This window comes from Portunus trituberculatus, chromosome 47 (genome assembly GCF_017591435.1).
Source record: "Portunus trituberculatus isolate SZX2019 chromosome 47, ASM1759143v1, whole genome shotgun sequence".
NCBI lineage: Eukaryota > Metazoa > Arthropoda > Malacostraca > Decapoda > Portunidae > Portunus > Portunus trituberculatus.
The window spans coordinates 23,615,550-23,633,049 of NC_059301.1; the positions used below are offsets into that span (position 1 = coordinate 23,615,550).

At 38.4% G+C, this 17,500-nt stretch overlaps 1 protein-coding gene across 2 annotated transcripts in view; it reads right to left on the reverse strand.

Annotated features, from left to right (window-relative positions):
- Positions 1-17,500, reverse strand: part of LOC123520859 — a 31,080-nt gene that overhangs the window by 1,280 nt on the left and 12,300 nt on the right. For both annotated transcript variants that reach the window (XM_045283503.1, XM_045283502.1), the window contains exons 2-19: positions 14,127-14,271; positions 11,264-11,489; positions 10,370-11,140; positions 9,625-10,026; positions 9,039-9,235; positions 7,202-7,354; positions 6,197-6,349; positions 5,580-5,868; positions 5,341-5,450; positions 4,735-4,951; positions 4,169-4,327; positions 3,616-3,750; positions 2,837-3,479; positions 2,477-2,622; positions 2,183-2,330; positions 1,023-1,891; positions 518-663; positions 49-220 (exon numbers count right to left, since the gene is read on the reverse strand). In XM_045283503.1, coding sequence (XP_045139438.1) covers positions 49-220; positions 518-663; positions 1,023-1,891; positions 2,183-2,330; positions 2,477-2,622; positions 2,837-3,479; positions 3,616-3,750; positions 4,169-4,327; positions 4,735-4,951; positions 5,341-5,450; positions 5,580-5,868; positions 6,197-6,349; positions 7,202-7,354; positions 9,039-9,235; positions 9,625-10,026; positions 10,370-11,140; positions 11,264-11,489; positions 14,127-14,271 — 5,081 coding nt within the window. The remainder of the gene's footprint in view (positions 1-48; positions 221-517; positions 664-1,022; positions 1,892-2,182; positions 2,331-2,476; positions 2,623-2,836; positions 3,480-3,615; positions 3,751-4,168; positions 4,328-4,734; positions 4,952-5,340; positions 5,451-5,579; positions 5,869-6,196; positions 6,350-7,201; positions 7,355-9,038; positions 9,236-9,624; positions 10,027-10,369; positions 11,141-11,263; positions 11,490-14,126; positions 14,272-17,500) is intronic.

Consider the following 17,500-nt stretch of genomic DNA (forward strand, 5'->3'; position numbering starts at 1 on the left):
AAGATTTTTTTTATCTATAAGTACTATAAACTACAGAACACTACTTACTTCATTCCAGGTTGTGAGACCCTTGAGGTTAACAAACTTCTGGAAATAAGCCACACGGAGTTGCCACATTGCATCCTCAGCTATTTGCACACGCAACATCAGGCAGACAATGTAGCTCCAGCTAAGGATAGTCATTGCAACATCTAGGAATCCCCAAAATGATCTGAAGATCCTGAAAATATATACTTTCTTTGAATTCTCCTATATTAAATAAATAATTTAGAATTTGAAACTATACTATATCAGCAAAAACCATAGTTAATATAAGAATTTAGCAATCTTTAATGGTAAACGTGTAATATTTATACGAAAAAACTTCCATACAAAAAGAATATTCAGGGTGATGTGCTGCTGTGGATGAGAGAATGTGTTGATGTGAAGAAGGAAAAGCTTATGTGTACAATAATTAAATCAAGTGTGTGGAGGACTGTTTACTCAATAAAATACATAAATGAATGAAAAAACATACCTGAATCTACAGGTGTAGATGTAGACTGCAGCTCTTTTCAGGTAATACATTGCTACTGCCAAGAGTAGAGTTTCAGCCAACATACACACAACAGACAGGCTGCCTCTATATCTCTCAATGTGTGAAGATGAGATAAAAGTTGTCACCTGTTGAAAGCAGAATGATTGTAAATAAATCATAGAAAAATGGGGACATTTGAAATTCTGTAACTAAGAAAAGTTGAATGAATATTCAACATAAAAGCTGAGAGCATTCATTAATTTGGTACAGTGTAAACTTTAAAGGATAAAAAATATATCCTTATCAGATTGATTGTGAAAATGCTCAACAATGATATATAGTGTTAATAATAAAATCTTTGCTAGTATGGGTCTCAGCTTGTATCATAGGAAACCAAAGTTAGTTTCCATAACTGCAAATTTTAGCAAAGCTAAACTTTCCTCACTGGACTTCTAGGAATACAGGGGAGGAAATATTTACATTCCTTAACATTTCTAATACTCACCTTGGCTCCTGATAATGATGGGAACTCTGCTAATAGATTGAGGGTTGTGTACATGTTGGTCTGGGGATGATAGAGGGTAAACTCGGTGACAACTGCACGTGTCACATTGTTGTCCAGCCAGTTGCTTGCTTGAAGTAAGTACAGCATCAACACTGCACCAAATTGAGAGCTTGACAAGGCCTGTTTATAAGAGGTGTAGCTGTACTGGCTGTACTGTCCATGAGTGACTGCCAGGAAGTGAGCATCCCATTCATATTCTTTATCTTCACTGGAGCCAAATGAAAATAAGTGTGACACTTTGTCTACGTAATCTGGGACACAGTTCCCAATTTTCAACAAATCTGCTAAAGATCTGTTGCTGTCAATATTGAATTTGCTTGCTTCACATTCCTGTGAGCTACTGTCATACTTTCTGAGTCGAGGCTGTCCAATGATGATGCTATTTGAGTCACAAAAAATGTTATATGCACTAAATGATTTGTCATGATTACTGTATGTTAATGCAAGTAGTTCAGTGTAGGCCCAGTTCCACCAATCATCCTTGGTCTTGATATCATCAAATGTCAAATAATCTTTGTTTAGAGTTTGGGTGTTTGTATCTCCGTCATGCACATAACGAGCCAAATCCAAGCAGGATCCATTTTTCAGTGAAGACAGGATGGCTCCATTCAATGTGAAGCGTGAGTAAATGTTCTCATTGTTGGCAATGATTATTAACACTACCAAGAAAAGAAAATGCCCAAGAGTGTTTCGAAACAAGCCATACACCCTCTCTCTTCGAATCTCTCTTTCACGGCACTTGAGTAAATAATCTTCACTTGGAGGATGTGCAGATCTGAGTTCTCTTGTCCTCTGCCGCTCCTCCAATACTGAAAACACAAAATAGTAAATATTCAAACACACTTAAAAGGATCTAGATATATGATATATATATGACTGGATTGTTTACTACTACATGGTTGATAACATGTGGGTAATGATATTCTAAGGATAAATACTTATGACCTGATAATAGGATAGATCTAGATAGACCTATCTTATTATTGATGCTATTGATTGTTAAGTATATCATAGACCTATTATACTATTTATGTTATTAATTATCAAGTACTTTCATAATCTCAGAGAAAATAAAATAACATATCCAGTAATGTTTTTACATTTCTCATCACTAGTGTCTGGTGTTGTGGGCGTCTGTCTTCGTAGAGCAGTCTGGTAACGGTTCCAAATATCTACCACTTGATCAAGAGGAACAGTGATGCAGGAGCTAATGCAGCCTCTGTATTTAAACCATCGGTACACACACACCTGTCAAATCACATGCAATAATTAATTACTCTTCCAGGCCATGTTTACTGATGTAAAAATTCTCCAGTGTCCATAGTGAAATATGTATACTGAACCTAATTCATCACTGCCAAAATGGCATACAAACATACCTAACACCAACTGACCTTATAAAAGGTGTAAATGATGACCACAAGGGGCTGCATGATAAACACAGAGCAGCACAATGTCACATATATGATGTGGATCCATAGTGCCGCATAGTCCATGGGCATGCCAGACCCATACACATAGAGCACCATGCAACACAGAGCTGGATGGAGAATGTCAAAAGTCAATATAACTGTTGAAGTAAGACCATATCTTTGAAATTATAACAGCCATTATTACCAGATTGTACTCAATTGTAAGAAACTGTTTGGTTATACAATTTCATGGCTTCTGTGCTAATAATATTTCCATATAGATTTATGTATTACATGCCTTTTCACTACAAATGGAAAAAAGAAAGAAACAAACAAACTTACCAACAAAGATGCAACACATAATCCATCCAACAGACTGAGAGAAAATGAAAGTTATGCTTGATGCAACTCTCAGGTCATTTCTCTCTGCATCCTCTTCATCATCATAATCTTCATCTTCATGAATTTCCCAGTCTTCTTGTATATCCTCTTTGCTTTTTCCATTACTTTTTGATGTACAACAAGAGCTTCGTTTTCCTTTAAACTTTGGCAGAACTCGAACAAAAGGTGCAGAAAATTTTTTGTCTCTTTCTTCTGGAGGCTCATCTACTTCATTATGTTCTGTCACCACCGAAGGGTTAGGGGGTAGTGACTCTGGTTCAATGGTGGTAATGCCACTATCAGACTGAGACACTCTAGATGTATTTTCTGAATTGGATCTTGGTCTTTGTGTAATTTCCATGTTTTCTATCTCTAGGTCCCGAAGCAAGATTGGATGAAACATTTCTGCTCCACTAGATGATACTTCTGTTGCTAAACTCCATTTTCTTAAATTCCTCCATATTTCAGCTTGAGGATCATATATGTCTTCTTCACTATCACTGGAGATCTGGATAGACTTTGTATCATCTGTACTTGTTGCACTGTCTGACTTACTGGCCCTTAGTGTGTCCAAAACAGCTTTGGCATTGTATTCTTTTTCCTCCTGTTAACAAAGAGTTATTCATTAACATTTGAAAATAATAACATGGTGTTCATGACAAAATTGTTCAATAATGTAAGGAAAATATTTATCACCTAATATCCAAGTTGCTTTCAAAATTAAATGTGGTCATGCTTACCACTTTATTGCTCATCTTGAAAATCATCTCCAGTACCCACTGGACTGGCAGCAGGATCACAGCAATGATGACACCAAAGTAAAGTGACTCAATGTGCATGTCTGGCACCATCATTGTGTGCTCATTGTTGATTCTCTGTGGAAGAGTTAATTGCTATTCAAGACATTTCAAATGAGATGATACAGAATCTTAAAACTTCCATACATTATATACAATTAGTAGATATTACAGAATTAAAATTTTCATATGTGACTATTCCTAGACAAGTCACGATTGGCACACAAGGAGAGTAATATGCAATGCCTTATCTAAATTATATGATTCTAATTTATGCCTAAATTTAATAAAAGGCAGCCTAATCCATGTCAAGAGTGTAATAGATGACATTCTTTGCCATTTACTTGAATGCCAGTGGAATTCATAGTCATCTCTTTACTAAATACTTGGCACTGCTAGATAATTTTAATGACATAGTGCATGCTCATTGAAAGCATGTTAAGTGCAGATGTCCATGCATTCAAGACCACAATGGTAATTCAAAAGATAAATCAACCTTCACAATGCCAAGTGACACGGTGCCCAGGGAGAGACACACGATGAGGCAGATGGTGAGGCGTTGCAGGCGGTAAAACTTGGCAGTGCTGGAGGTGGTGAGTAGTGAGGTCCACAACATGTGTTCACTGGCATACTGAGGCAGAAAATGTTCAAAATCCTGAAATAAAAAACAAATGAGTATCAGTTCATGTGTAATATAAAAGAGTAAAAACCATAATAGTTGGTTGTAAGTGAATGTATATTGGAACTGGGAAATTTTCAATAATGATCATGTTATTTATAGTAAGAGTAATAATCTTCATGACATTCAAATCAAGTGAAACACAAGTAACTTGGCAACAACTACTACTAGAATTTAATGATGAGATTAAAGTCGAAATGTATCCCTTTAACTAGAAATTTATACATGAAGCATCTATCCTAATACTTCCACATTAGAGAGTGATGAGCCAAGATATCAGTATCTTTAATAAGTGTACAGTGCTTTTGTAATCTAATAACCTTTACATAAACATTACTGATTGCCACACAACAAATTTAATGTAAAATGATATTCACACCTACTTGCATGAATGTCGTTGGGCTCTCCAGAGTTATTTCTCTTTCTACTTTGGCATCTTCAGCCTGGACAGAAAGCCAACAATAGCAGGGATAGGTGTAGACAGCTCCTAACACAAGGTCTGCAACACTGGTCTCGCATACAAACCAGCCTGACTCACTGCCGCCACTGTTATCATGCCACACCTGAACTTTCAGAATGTCGCCTAAGGGTTCTGGTGTCCTGTTAAATAAGAAAAGTTTGTTATCTTCGGAATGTAGTACTCTCATCTTTCATGGCAGTGTTAAATTTCCGAGAATTTCTGAGTATGTACAAAAAATGTAATCATAGTTAGGTGAGGGACTCATGGAATATATCATAGTAAGATGATTTTATCTATTACAATCTTTGATATGTATACCTATGAAGAGGAGGAGGAGGAGACCAACATAGGGTTAAGGTATATTCTTAGTATATAAAATATTGAAGCTTCTGAGAGTAAATTTTTCCTCTAATAGCAATAATTCAACAGCACTTCATTTCTATCTATTTTTTACTACAACTCAGCTTATCAATAATTTATTCAACGAGAAGGCTATGAAACATACTATAATATAATTCTGTGAACTCACGTCAAAATAAATGTGCAGAGAGCACCACGAGTAAACAGCTGACCAGTCTGCTTACTTTGGAGCTCCCGAGTCTCACTCATACCGTGGGTGCCATGCAGGATGGCATACACCTAGAGGAAAGATGGACAGACACCTTATAAGGGGCTGCCTTTGATCATATGACCGTATAAGTTTTTTCATATTTTATATACATGTGTATTTTTTCAACAAGGGATTTATGGATAGTTATAAGTGTGTACCTTTGATGTGGTCCCAGCATTCCACTGTGTACCAGTCTTGATAGTCAATAAGTATGCCCACTCATGCTCCAGCTTGTTATCACGGAGCCAGATGTTTCTTCTCCGGAGTCTGTGTCTATCTGAAGTTTGCACAGCTAAGGCTAAGAGGAAGTAAATCACTAGGAGCAGCATGATGAAGTACAAGGCAATGTAAGTCTCATGTAGCATAAGTTCATTGACGTCCACCTTACTTTCTTCGTCCAAAACTGGTATGGTCTGGGCCCCATATACTGTGTATTTAGAGTTGCATCTGTAATGAAAAAAAAAAATTTTTTATTCAACCAGGGAGATCTGAAACTTAATAACCTGACTACTGTAATTATGTTATGCTATTCATACATGATTGATAATGCAAAGTACCTGGTACCTGGTCTATTCTGTGTTTATGGTATTCATTTCTTCAATCCGTCTTATTCCTTCATCTCTTTCTGTTTCCATTCACTACCTTTCCAATACAGTATATCTCTCAAAGCTTTTGCATCCAATCATCTGCATTCACTCTTTCATCTAGAGCCATCCCTTTTATCACCCTCAACTATCTTACTTATAATTAACTACATTTAATGGTTTGTACACACCTGCATGTTGTGTAGTCCCAGGAAGACAATTTACTGTTGACAGAGCAAGGCTCACCATCCCACTGGCTGCCATCCCACACCAGACACTGTGACCACCATGCACTCACTTTGAAGTCGGCACCAATCACTGTAGAAGATGTGTTGTATCTCCCCCTAGAAAGAAAATAATGTGGATACTATATTAGTCAACTGCTGTAGAACACAATGTTGTTGTATCTTTCTCTGGAAATAGAATTTGTAATGCAGTTACTATCAATTTTTATTGGCATAACAAATGAATGCTGGTCATATAATTCAAGAGTGACAATGAATCATTAGAAGCCATCATTTTTCATGAGAGAATATAAATGATAATGAAAGGGAGCTATGTATATTGACAATCAAGCACTACTATACATAATGCTCTTATATTTAAATATTACAATATGAATGCAATCCTCTGATTTATACCTAACCACATAACTAGTATACATATGTATTTTTTTCCCCATGGTCATCAGTTATTCCATACGATATTATTGATCTTTCTGCTACCCTTTCTTCAATTCCTTAATTAAAATTACAGACATTACTATATCTTACTCATTAGTATTATAACTTCCTCTCTCTCTCTCTCTCTCTCTCCATCAAATAATACCTCATTTCTATCAGAAAAAAATGTCTCAAGTTTTGACACAACCTCTTTGGATGTCACCAATATTTCACCTTTACATTTTGGACTGGTAGTGTATGCATTCCTACCTCTATAGTCATGTTTGCTTTAATGTCTGTTTGCCTTCATTTAGGTCACAGTTAATTTTCTGAGCAACTACAATCATGATTATATTATTTTACAAAAGATGTTAAAACAGTACTGTAATTAAATCATAATTTGCTGTTAAAAACTTTGTGTATGAAAATCCTAGCTGATATAAACTGTCAAGTTCTTTGAAATATTATCACCCATACAGTTTGTGTAATTACGCTGAAGTTTTACCAGATGAACATAAAGTTAATTCAACTTACCAATTATTTTCATAACTATTTTTGTCCATGATTATAAGAAGCTTCTTTCCAGTGGATAGTCCATTTTGAGGAATGCTCAACATCACTGAAGGGTCTACTGTGGCCATCAGTTCCTGCTTGTATAATGGCTCCTTCAGACTTTGCAAGTCATTACTGCAAAATAATAGAAGAAAAACTTCACAATTACTCGCTACCAGTATTGGGAAAGTGCTTACATGCATGCACAGTATATTAGTTTTAATGTAGTTAAACTTAGCCAACTTGTGTATAAATTCTTAATCAAGATATTTTTTTTGAGAAAACTCCTCTAGAATGTAATCCAATAGTATCTTCAGCAACACTTTCCACTTCAAAATATCTAGCATAATTCATTCATTCATTCATTTGACTAATGAACTCACTCAATCCCATATCTTCTCTTCACACATATCTGACCAATCCTTACAATAATACATAATCTCATGATGCTCTTTATCCTATTTCCAGCATTTTCAGTGTCCTAACATACAGTTTTTGCATAAAAGTCTTAGACATGATATTTTACTCTAGTTGTCAAAGACATAATGATGTGAGGAGCATCACTTGCCAACTTACACCAACAGAGCACAATGTAATGCACATATAAGTCTTATAAATAAAAATATTTCCCTCATTAAGTAGGAACGTTCTTTGCCCCCCCCCAAAAAAAAAACACACACATCAAGTAACCAGTATGATATAGCACAATGTGGAAGTCACACACTTGTTCTGTGATACATATCAAAGGTTACAGAACTTCCATTGTCCTCCCCTAAACATTTGTTACTGTACTGAAAATAATAATAATAAAAAAAGTTTAATGAAGTGCCAAGCAGTTAAATGTATGAAAACAGAATTATATGGTCATAGCTCAGTAATAACTATTTACTACAAGATCCAACCAAATTATATAAACTTAATATTAGTACTTTTGCATTATTCTTTCCTTTACAAATTTAAGACACAACTTTACTTTATAAGGTTTCTTTATGTAGCTCTTATATGTATTATACATTTAAAGGTCTCATTATATAGCTCTTGTAGGTATTAAATTTATACACACTTCTGTATTGAATCTACAAAAAAATATTCTAAACTTCTTTTAACATACTATTTCCAGTGTAATGCTTCTTTTTCATCAGTGAGCTGTCTTGCCCTTGAAGTGAGAGTCCTGCCGAGGAGTGTGCCTGACCTCCACACACCTGAAACTTTGCTCACCTAATAAAGCGAACAAAGGTCCAAAGCAAGTCTCAGGTGGGGGATGGTAAGGCTTTATTTTTCTGAGTTGCAGGATGAGCCAGAATCTTGCTTGAAATATCCTTGATTTGTTTTGCGAAGATATGTGAATTTTTCCTTTGAAATGTTGCAGATACACAAGATCTTTTACCTTTCGCTGATGAGTTTTTTCATTCTGCAGTTATTTGCCGCCTCCTAAACCCCCTGAAGCTTTGCTCAACGACTTGTAATACATGGCTGGGCAAGGTTCCAGGAGGTTAGGCTGCTGCACGTTGCTTCTTGGTCAATAGATTAACATTCATCAACTTTATTTGTTCAAACTTGGGAGATAGATCAACACTTGCAGGCAGAGTGATGAAGTTGATGATGATGATGATAGATCATTTAAGGAAATACAGAACAATACTAATGAAGATGAAATGTGAGATTGAAGCAAAATTACTGTTCTAACATAAAATACATGACTGAATACAATGCAATACTACAACTAGTACTATCTAAAACACTTACATATAAGAATTAGGTGGTTTTACAGGTGACACTATAATACATACATGTGAAATAAAACTGTGGGAGGGCTTACCAAATGAGCACTACAGCTGCCACTGGGTACTGGGAATTTAGGACCCGGGTCACTTCAAGGAGGACGTTGAAGACAAGTGGCCGCTGCTCGTTTTCCACAACAAACTCATAGACACTGAGGGACTCTGGGGAAATCATGCCATCCCTGCGGAAGTTGTAATCTTGTCCTGCACGCTTATAAGAATGCCGGAGCTTTACCTGAGGAGGAAGGTGTGTTGTTGTGAAAAGAAAGGAATACTTGAGAAATTTGTTGTTTAAGGCAAATTCTGACAAAAATCTTATTTAAAACATGTTAGTCTCTATTCTCTTCCTAAATTTGTATGCAAATATACAAATACATATTACCAGCACATGAGAGAGAGAGAGAGAGAGAGAGAGAGAGAGAGAGAGAGAGAGAGAGAGAGAGAGAGAGAGAGAGAGAGAGAGAGAGAGAGAGAGAGAGAGAGAGAGAGAGAGAGAGAGAGAGAGAGAGAGAGAGAGAGAGAGAGAGAGAGAGAGAGTGTGTGTGAGTTTATAGTGAATGACATCAAGAAATGTAAAGCAAAAGTTTGCATAATTGCACCAACATGTGTGAGCGCAATAATTACCGTGACTTGCTGCTTCACATCAGGAATCAAGTAGATGCCAAGGTAGACGACCTCTGAAGTAATTGGATCAAGTGGCAGGTGGAAAGGTGACTCTGTGTGTACCAGTGCCTGCACCAGATGCTCTCCAAACACAACACTGCCAGCCTCAAATAGAAAAGGTACAGTGTTGTTCCATTTGTTGATACTGTCAGACACAGCCCAGTAGCCATAGAAAGTCAGAGTGTTAGTAGACCAGGTGAGAGGCTTTTCTTCCATAAACCGAGCACTTGTCTCAATCTCCATGATGTCCAGCAGCTGCGTGATGATGTTGGTGGTTAGGTCAACTGATGTGGTGTTGACATCATAAATCTCTGTTTGTTTGTCCAACATGGCTGAAGTCAGAATGAAATATTCCTGGGCAGCCTGAAATAGTAAACATTGATTTGTATAATATATAGGAAAATATCTTAGTATATATTTTCATTGAACTTAAACATTACTGTCAAGTACATAAAACATAGCATTCATAACAGTAATGAATATCTTAGTTAAAAATAGATGAAAAACAGAAGTAGAATATCAAATAAAATAATAAAAAAAAAAAATGTGGTAGCTTGAAAGTTAATAATGGTTATACACAAAAGTACTCAGGATATTATGCATGATTTTGAAAGTAACAGCATATGTAGTAAATGAAAATTCAGGAACATTCATGGGCAATGAATTTCTCTGAAGGACACTGCACAAGAGAAAACAATAAACTTACCTCTGTTCTAATTTCTGCAAAGTAGCTGAACCACATTCTTTCAGCTGCAATGTTCATCGCTAACATGACTCTCAGGTAAGTGGTGCTGGAAATTTTTTCACTACCATCAAGAATGACCTGGAGAGCTGTCAGAGCTTGAATAACTTCCATTTCATCTCGCATTGGATTGCTGACTACTTTCTCAGCCAAGTGATCTCTTGCACATGATTTCAGTAAATTGACTTTAACAAATAAAATAGTGCTTGCTTTCTCATTTGTCTCCAGAAAACTAGGAGTTCCTTCCAGTATGTCCTTGCAGCTTGTTTTATAGAAGAGTATGGTTAGAATGTTGTCAAGAATTGTCTGAGTTACAAGGGAAGGCTTGAGGATGTTGAGTTCCCATGCCAAAGACCGCACCTGCTGCAGCAGCAAGGGTGGACTTTCATTCTCTATGGTGGAAATTTCTTGGAAGATTAACAGGACACCAGCTTCACTGGTGGATCTTGGTGGAACTATCAGTGCTGGAAAATCTGGATATTTGTAGGATACTCCTTTCCCGTCAATTGCTTTTACAGATATATATATTTTGTAGTCATTTGAATCCATGCCTGGTGGAAGTGTGAAGTCAAAGGAAGTTCTGGCTCCACAATAAAAAACAGTTCTGGGGCCGCGGGGCAGAAAACGGTAGCTCCACTGTAGTGTCTCTGGGTAGAAATGGCCCTCCACATCACTGCATGAGGCACGGAAGTACGATCTTTTGGTCTTAGGAAGTGGAATCACTTGACAGTTTTTCTGTAAATCAAAATAATATACTTGGAATACAAACTCCTTATAAGTTACTAATATTATATGCAAGTCATTCTTAAAACTTTGCTATTAATGATTCAACATACAAAGTTTTGAGGTAATACTAACCAGTGAAGGGGCAGGAGAAAATTCAATGAGCTGCTTGGCATAGCCTGTTGTGTTAGTAAGAGTATTGTGGGTGTCCAGGTAGAGGATGTACTTCTGGCTGGTGACGAGCAGATCCATGTACAAAACCAGCACCGAATTGTGGATTCCTGTCGAGGTAAGTGACCCAAACAGGAAGACAGTGATTTGACTTTCATCAGTCACGAACCGGTCTTGGGTTTGTCTGTGCCTGGAAATAAATAAATGTCACGTAAGAGTGATTTCATCATCAGCCTTTAACGTTACGTGAAAAAGATTAGACACTAATCTAGTTTGAAAAAAAAAAAGTATTTATCTAAAATAAAATTGATATAATGATGTATGGCTATGCTGGCTAATGATGTAGGTACAATCTTAAAGTGCGATATCCATCATATCTGATGTTCTCCAGAACGTCAGCCAGGTGAACCCAACTTCCCACTGTGGCGCCCCAACTACAGCAGTAACCTTTCAGTAAACTGCTTAAACTCACGACCCCGAGCGAGACTTGATCCGCCGATCTTAGCAATGGGAGGTCAGCGCGTTACCACCGTACTAGCAAGAGGCTACCAAAGAAATATCTATCTATAAACAAAGACAAATGAAACTTGTGAACTCGCATCATTCTTCACACAACAAACATCATCAATAGTCCCCACACGTCTCTAAGCATTATCTGACATACAAGTACCTAGCCAAGTTCTTACAGTGCAAAGGTGTTTTCTACAAAATAGCATGGCGGTTACAGCCACGTATAAGCAAGTTTTTCTCGATCGTGATGCAAATTTGTTGAGAAGTTGTCGCTGGATCATAAAATACATATAACTGAAAACTTCGGCAACTTCCACTAGAACTAATTACCAATACTGAAGTTTGGAGGTCGAAATTTTGAAAAAGGAAATATTTTGCATGTGACATAAATACCAAAATGACACCACAAAGTACGCCTCTCTCTCTCTCTCTCTCTGTAACTTATTCCAGCCATCTTCCTAATCTCAGACAGCGAGCTCTTCGGGGAGCACGGACCCCAGGCAGGGCTTTCACACTTCATGAACTACGTAGAAACCGCTGACAAAGTTCCCACAAGAAAGGGCCCTTGTTGTCCAGCAGGTGAATATTCAAGCAGCCGGTCTGTCTTGCGTTGGCGTCGAGAACTTCCCGCAATACACTGACTGGATAGTTATCTTTTCTTTCTTCATAATAGTTACCGTGTTTGTATAGGACTCGTCTTAAAGCTGAGCCTGGCCGGACCCGCAACAGTCACGCAACGCTATCCGGATATCGATTTGTGGCTAACCAACACCGCATGAGAGAGAGAGAGAGAGAGAGAGAGAGAGAGAGAGAGAGAGAGAGAGAACATGATAGTACGTAATAGGATAAGATAAAATAACGCAGCATTTATCTACCTTAATATGAGAGAGAGAGAGAGAGAGAGAGAGAGAGAGAGAGAGAGAGAGAGAGAGAGATTGCCCCTGAGCTTAGCATGTCTCCTTACTCTTTTCCAACCATCTCACCACCACCACCGCCACCCTCCCCATCTCCATCACTCTGTCCCCGAACAAACATGAGACACAAAGCGGAGCCCTCGGCGGGACACACACACGAACATAATGGAACAATTTCAACAGTCTTTAGAGCAAGCCAGAACTGTTCATCCCCGGGCCATTGTCGCGGGTCTAGGGAGAAGAGAACGGTGTGTGCGTTTCACCTGAATAATGCATTGAGTTCTGGCTGGAGGGAGAGGGAAGGAGGGAGGATCTGGCCCTTGTCGATACAAAAGCCTAGTCAAATAAGAGAGAGAGAGAGAGAGAGAGAGAGAGAGAGAGAGAGAGAGAGAGAGAGAGAGAGAGAGAGAGAGAGAGAGTCTGTCTCTAAAACAAAGTTAAGTGTACTGTAAAAAAAAAAAAAAAGTAGGTAGCTAATACAAAAAGAATAATGTGTAATTAAATGCGATACCAGAAAACTAAAGAAAAACGTCAAGGAATACAGGCCAGACAGGCAGACGGTATGAACACCGAAGCGGAAGAGGCTGGAGAAATAATATTATTGAAGACTCCGTAATAAAAATAGAATACAGCCTCCACGGACACGAAAAGTTTCAAAACTGCATGGGAAGGGAAGGAATAGGGGGATAAAGAAGAAAAAAAAAAATGCATTGGTGTGGGAGAATGAAAAATGAAGTAGCAAGTTTCAAGTTTTGATTACAAATTCTCCCGTTTTGGTCCAACTGTCTGTAGCGTAACCAAGCCGAACCGAACCAAAACCCAATGCAAGTCAAAAGTAACCAAGTCTAAAAAGTTTAACCATCTCAAATGGGCAAACCTAACCAAGGCAAAGTTGACCGAACCCGGCAATACCGAACTCGTATATAACAAGCCTGATCTGACTTGAATGCCTTTCGTTCTTATGTTTCCCTATGAGCACATTCAAAGAGGTTATAATTGACTTTAATCATAATCAATTCCACTGTCATATCGACAATAAATATATAATCTAACTTACAATGGCTAGAATAAAGTATAATTTTTCCAAATATTCGTTCGAGAATCAATTCACAGTAGCTCGGTAATATATAGGTATATATACACACACACACACACATATATATATATATATATATATATATATATATATATATATATATATATATATATATATATATATTCCTCTTTCTTCTTTCCTGTATCCTAATATTGTCTTTCAAAGTCTCTCTCTCTCTCTCTCTCTCTCTCTCTCTCTCTCTCTCTCTCTCTCTCTCTCTCTCTCCATAATCGCAACATCCATTCCTACTTTTCCATTTCACCCTCCGCTCCTCAAAACACAACGAGCACTTCCGCGGCGTACTCACTCCTGGATGATGGAATTGTCGATGGTGTTCCCGAGGGTGCTGACGATGGTTTCATTGATGATGTCGGCGGAGGAAGGCACGGCATCACACTCCTCCCACTTTTCGCGGCGGCAACCCATATCAGGCAACCTTCCTTTTCTCTGCTCTGTAATGAATGAAAAGAAGAGATGAGTGACCAAATGTAGAGTTTGAGAGGAGTGAGCAAACTTTTTCTCTACACACACCCTTTTCTTTTTCCAATAGTATGTAAGCTGCTACTTTTCGTATTCTATAGTGTATAGTAAATATGTTTCGTGTTCCATCGTGCTTGCACCTTCATTCCTAGCATAATGTCAAGGGCGTGGTACTAGCACGTGAATATCAGTGTAGCAGTGAGGAATGGTTGTGGTGGTAGCGGGGTTATTTATGTCTTTCTACGTTTACCTTATTTAAATTTTCTCTCGACTTGCTTGTTTACTATGAGAGAGAGAGAGAGAGAGAGAGAGAGAGAGAGAGAGAGAGAGAGAGAGAGAGAGAGAGAGCGCTGTATAAGACTTTTACTTTAGGGGTCACAAAAGAGCCAGGCGTGAACTTGTATGCTAAGGCCTGAACTTCATAGCTTAGGACCAAACTTATTAAAGTCGGAGGCAGAACTTAGTAAAGCCGTAGCAAAGCCTACAGACAGACAGGCAGGGAGAGAGGGAGGGAGGGAGGGAGAGTAGGATTGAAAGGGAGGGAAGGAGAGGGAAAAAGCGGAAGAGGTGAATAGCAAGGAGAGAGGACAAGCAATATAATAATGCAAAGAAATGGAGCACGTGAGAGAGAAAGAAAATAAAAATAGATAGAAAACAAAATAATTTGAGTTTATGATGATTAGTTTTTATTTAACTTTTGATCAATAATTAAAAGAGATTTGAGCTCCTGCAGCCATTATATCAAAAGGTACAATATCAATTTCTTGATACCTAGTCCTAGTGAACGAGTGATTTGAAACAATAGAAAAGAAAGAAAAGATAAGGAAGAAGGAGGGAATGAAAGAAGAAACAGAAGAACAAACGAAAGGATGATAAATGGAAGGGATAAAAAGAACTAGGAAGGAAAACGTTACTATTCACTCTCAACTACTTTCCACGACGATGACGACGAAGAGGATGAAGAAAAAAAATAGATAAGAAAAACAAAGAAGAATGAGGAGAAAAAGGAAGAGGTGGTAGACGAAGAGGGAGGAAGAAGAAAAAAGTGAAGATGAAGGATGGATACTTTTCCTAGTACTACAAAGGCTGTCCAACATCCCATCCCCTATAACCACCACCGCGTCCACACCTCCATCACCATCACCATCACCACCACCACCACCACCGTCACCTCCATCACCGCTGCGTGAGTGGCGAGACTTGCGGCTCTGGGCTAATTTCCTCTACGTAATGGATACCTTCCGTTCTGAAGGGTGGAGGAGAAGGAGGAGGAGGGGGGGAGAAGGAGGAGGGGAGAGACACCCAATTCACTCCCTCCCTCTCTCCGTGTCCCTCTGTCGTCTCATCATCCTGTCATCGCCTCTTCACTGTATGTAATATATTCTGAAACACTTCAGCGCCACATCTTCACATTCAAAAGGCTCTAGTTGAAGTTACACAGGATTTTAATGGTGCTTCGATGTGTTTGGTGACAGATTAACGAGCGTTTCAGAATACGGCCTTTATTTTCTCTCTCATTCTCCTACCCGCCGCCACGTACTAACACTCGTGCTTTTCCTCGCGCCAATAGCTTTCTCTTGGTTATCCACAAGGTAGTACTCTTATAACTGTAAGGTAACTTTCTAGTCTGATCTCTACTGTGCATAGCTTTTTTTTTTTTTCTTTACTCCGGACTCCTCTGATACTGCGAACGTTTGTCAGTTGTTATATTTTGTGAGATTACTATAGTGTGGATTAAAGACGCAAAATACAATAGAGATGACTTCTAATAACGACAGTATATACAATTCTGATCCTACTGCAGAAAAATTATAAAGGCTAACAAACAGCAACAGATCACTATACGTCCTTTCTAGGCTGTTTAGGCTGCTTGATTATACTACTGTAGAAGATATACGGCAGCCCAGCAAAAGGCTCTACTGAAAACCATGATTATACTTCCATGCACTAACTACTGGTAGAAGAGATAAGACAGCTCAAAAATCTAATATTAACGCTACCATAACAACGATAATGATAATACACATCAACATTATCAGCTCGTCACTCAACTTCACTTGCACACAGAGAACTCCTGTCTATTCACGCGTATATACATGTTTCTGTTTACCTATTGTATTTATTTTACTTCCTGCGTCGGCTTAGCGGTCGGGGATCTCGCCATCAAAGTCGGGCTGGAGCGCAGAGCAAACACTGCCTTACTTTATACTACTTTATGCACGCGGACGGAAATGACTCGAGGCTCGGGTAATTTTCCGCTCGAGCAGCAAACGCCGTAAAGCCTTCCACTCTCTGTAATGCAATGTGCTACGTGTGTGTGTGTGTGTGTGTGTGTGTGTGTGTGTGTGTGTGTGTGTGTGTGCGCGTGCGCGCTTAAAATGGTTTTCGGAGTGAACTTCTGTTACTCTGTAGCAAAAGGTAAAAATCTTTTTTGAGTTCATTGAAGTCAACAGTTCTCATTCTTTCCTCAATATCAACTTTTTTTTCACGAACAATGAAAGAAACAAAAGTGAATCATGCACTTAATGAGCCTGAGATTCAACTAGAGTTTTAACCTACACTATAAATCACAATAAAGAAAAAAATCCACACGTACTACCACTTACACAAACTTACAAAGAAAATAAAGAGAGAGAGAGAGAGAGAGAGAGAGAGAGAGAGAGAGAGAGAGAGAGAGAGAGAGAGAGAGAGAGAGAGAGAGAGAGAGCGAAACGTCATCCAGAAGAAACACCGATAAAAGAAACATTAAGAGAACGAAGGGAAGGAAGCAGGATGGAGGTGGGTGAGAGGAGCAGGAATAAGAAGTGAAAGGAAAAGAAAGAAGCAGTCAGGATGAAGCCAAGTCTGGTCACGCGGAGGGCAACAGGTGGTGGTGGTGGTGGTGGTGGTGGTGGTGGTGGTGGTGGTGGTGGTGGTGGTGGTGGTGGTGGTGCATGCTGGTGAGGAGGAGAAAAAAAGGAGAAGGACTATGACGGCAGGAAGGAATCATGTACCGACTGTAAGAATGACTGACTGCAGGAAATTAAACATCGACAGAATGAAGAAAGTTATTCCTTTATATAGAATTGTGTGCAAGCTGCAAGAATTAGTAAGGAGTTGTAAGTCGACCGTAGGAATAGTAACACCGGAATCTACGTATCTGAATATTCCGTATAAGTGAAAATATATATACCAGAAATTATTGGCAACTTTACCATAATA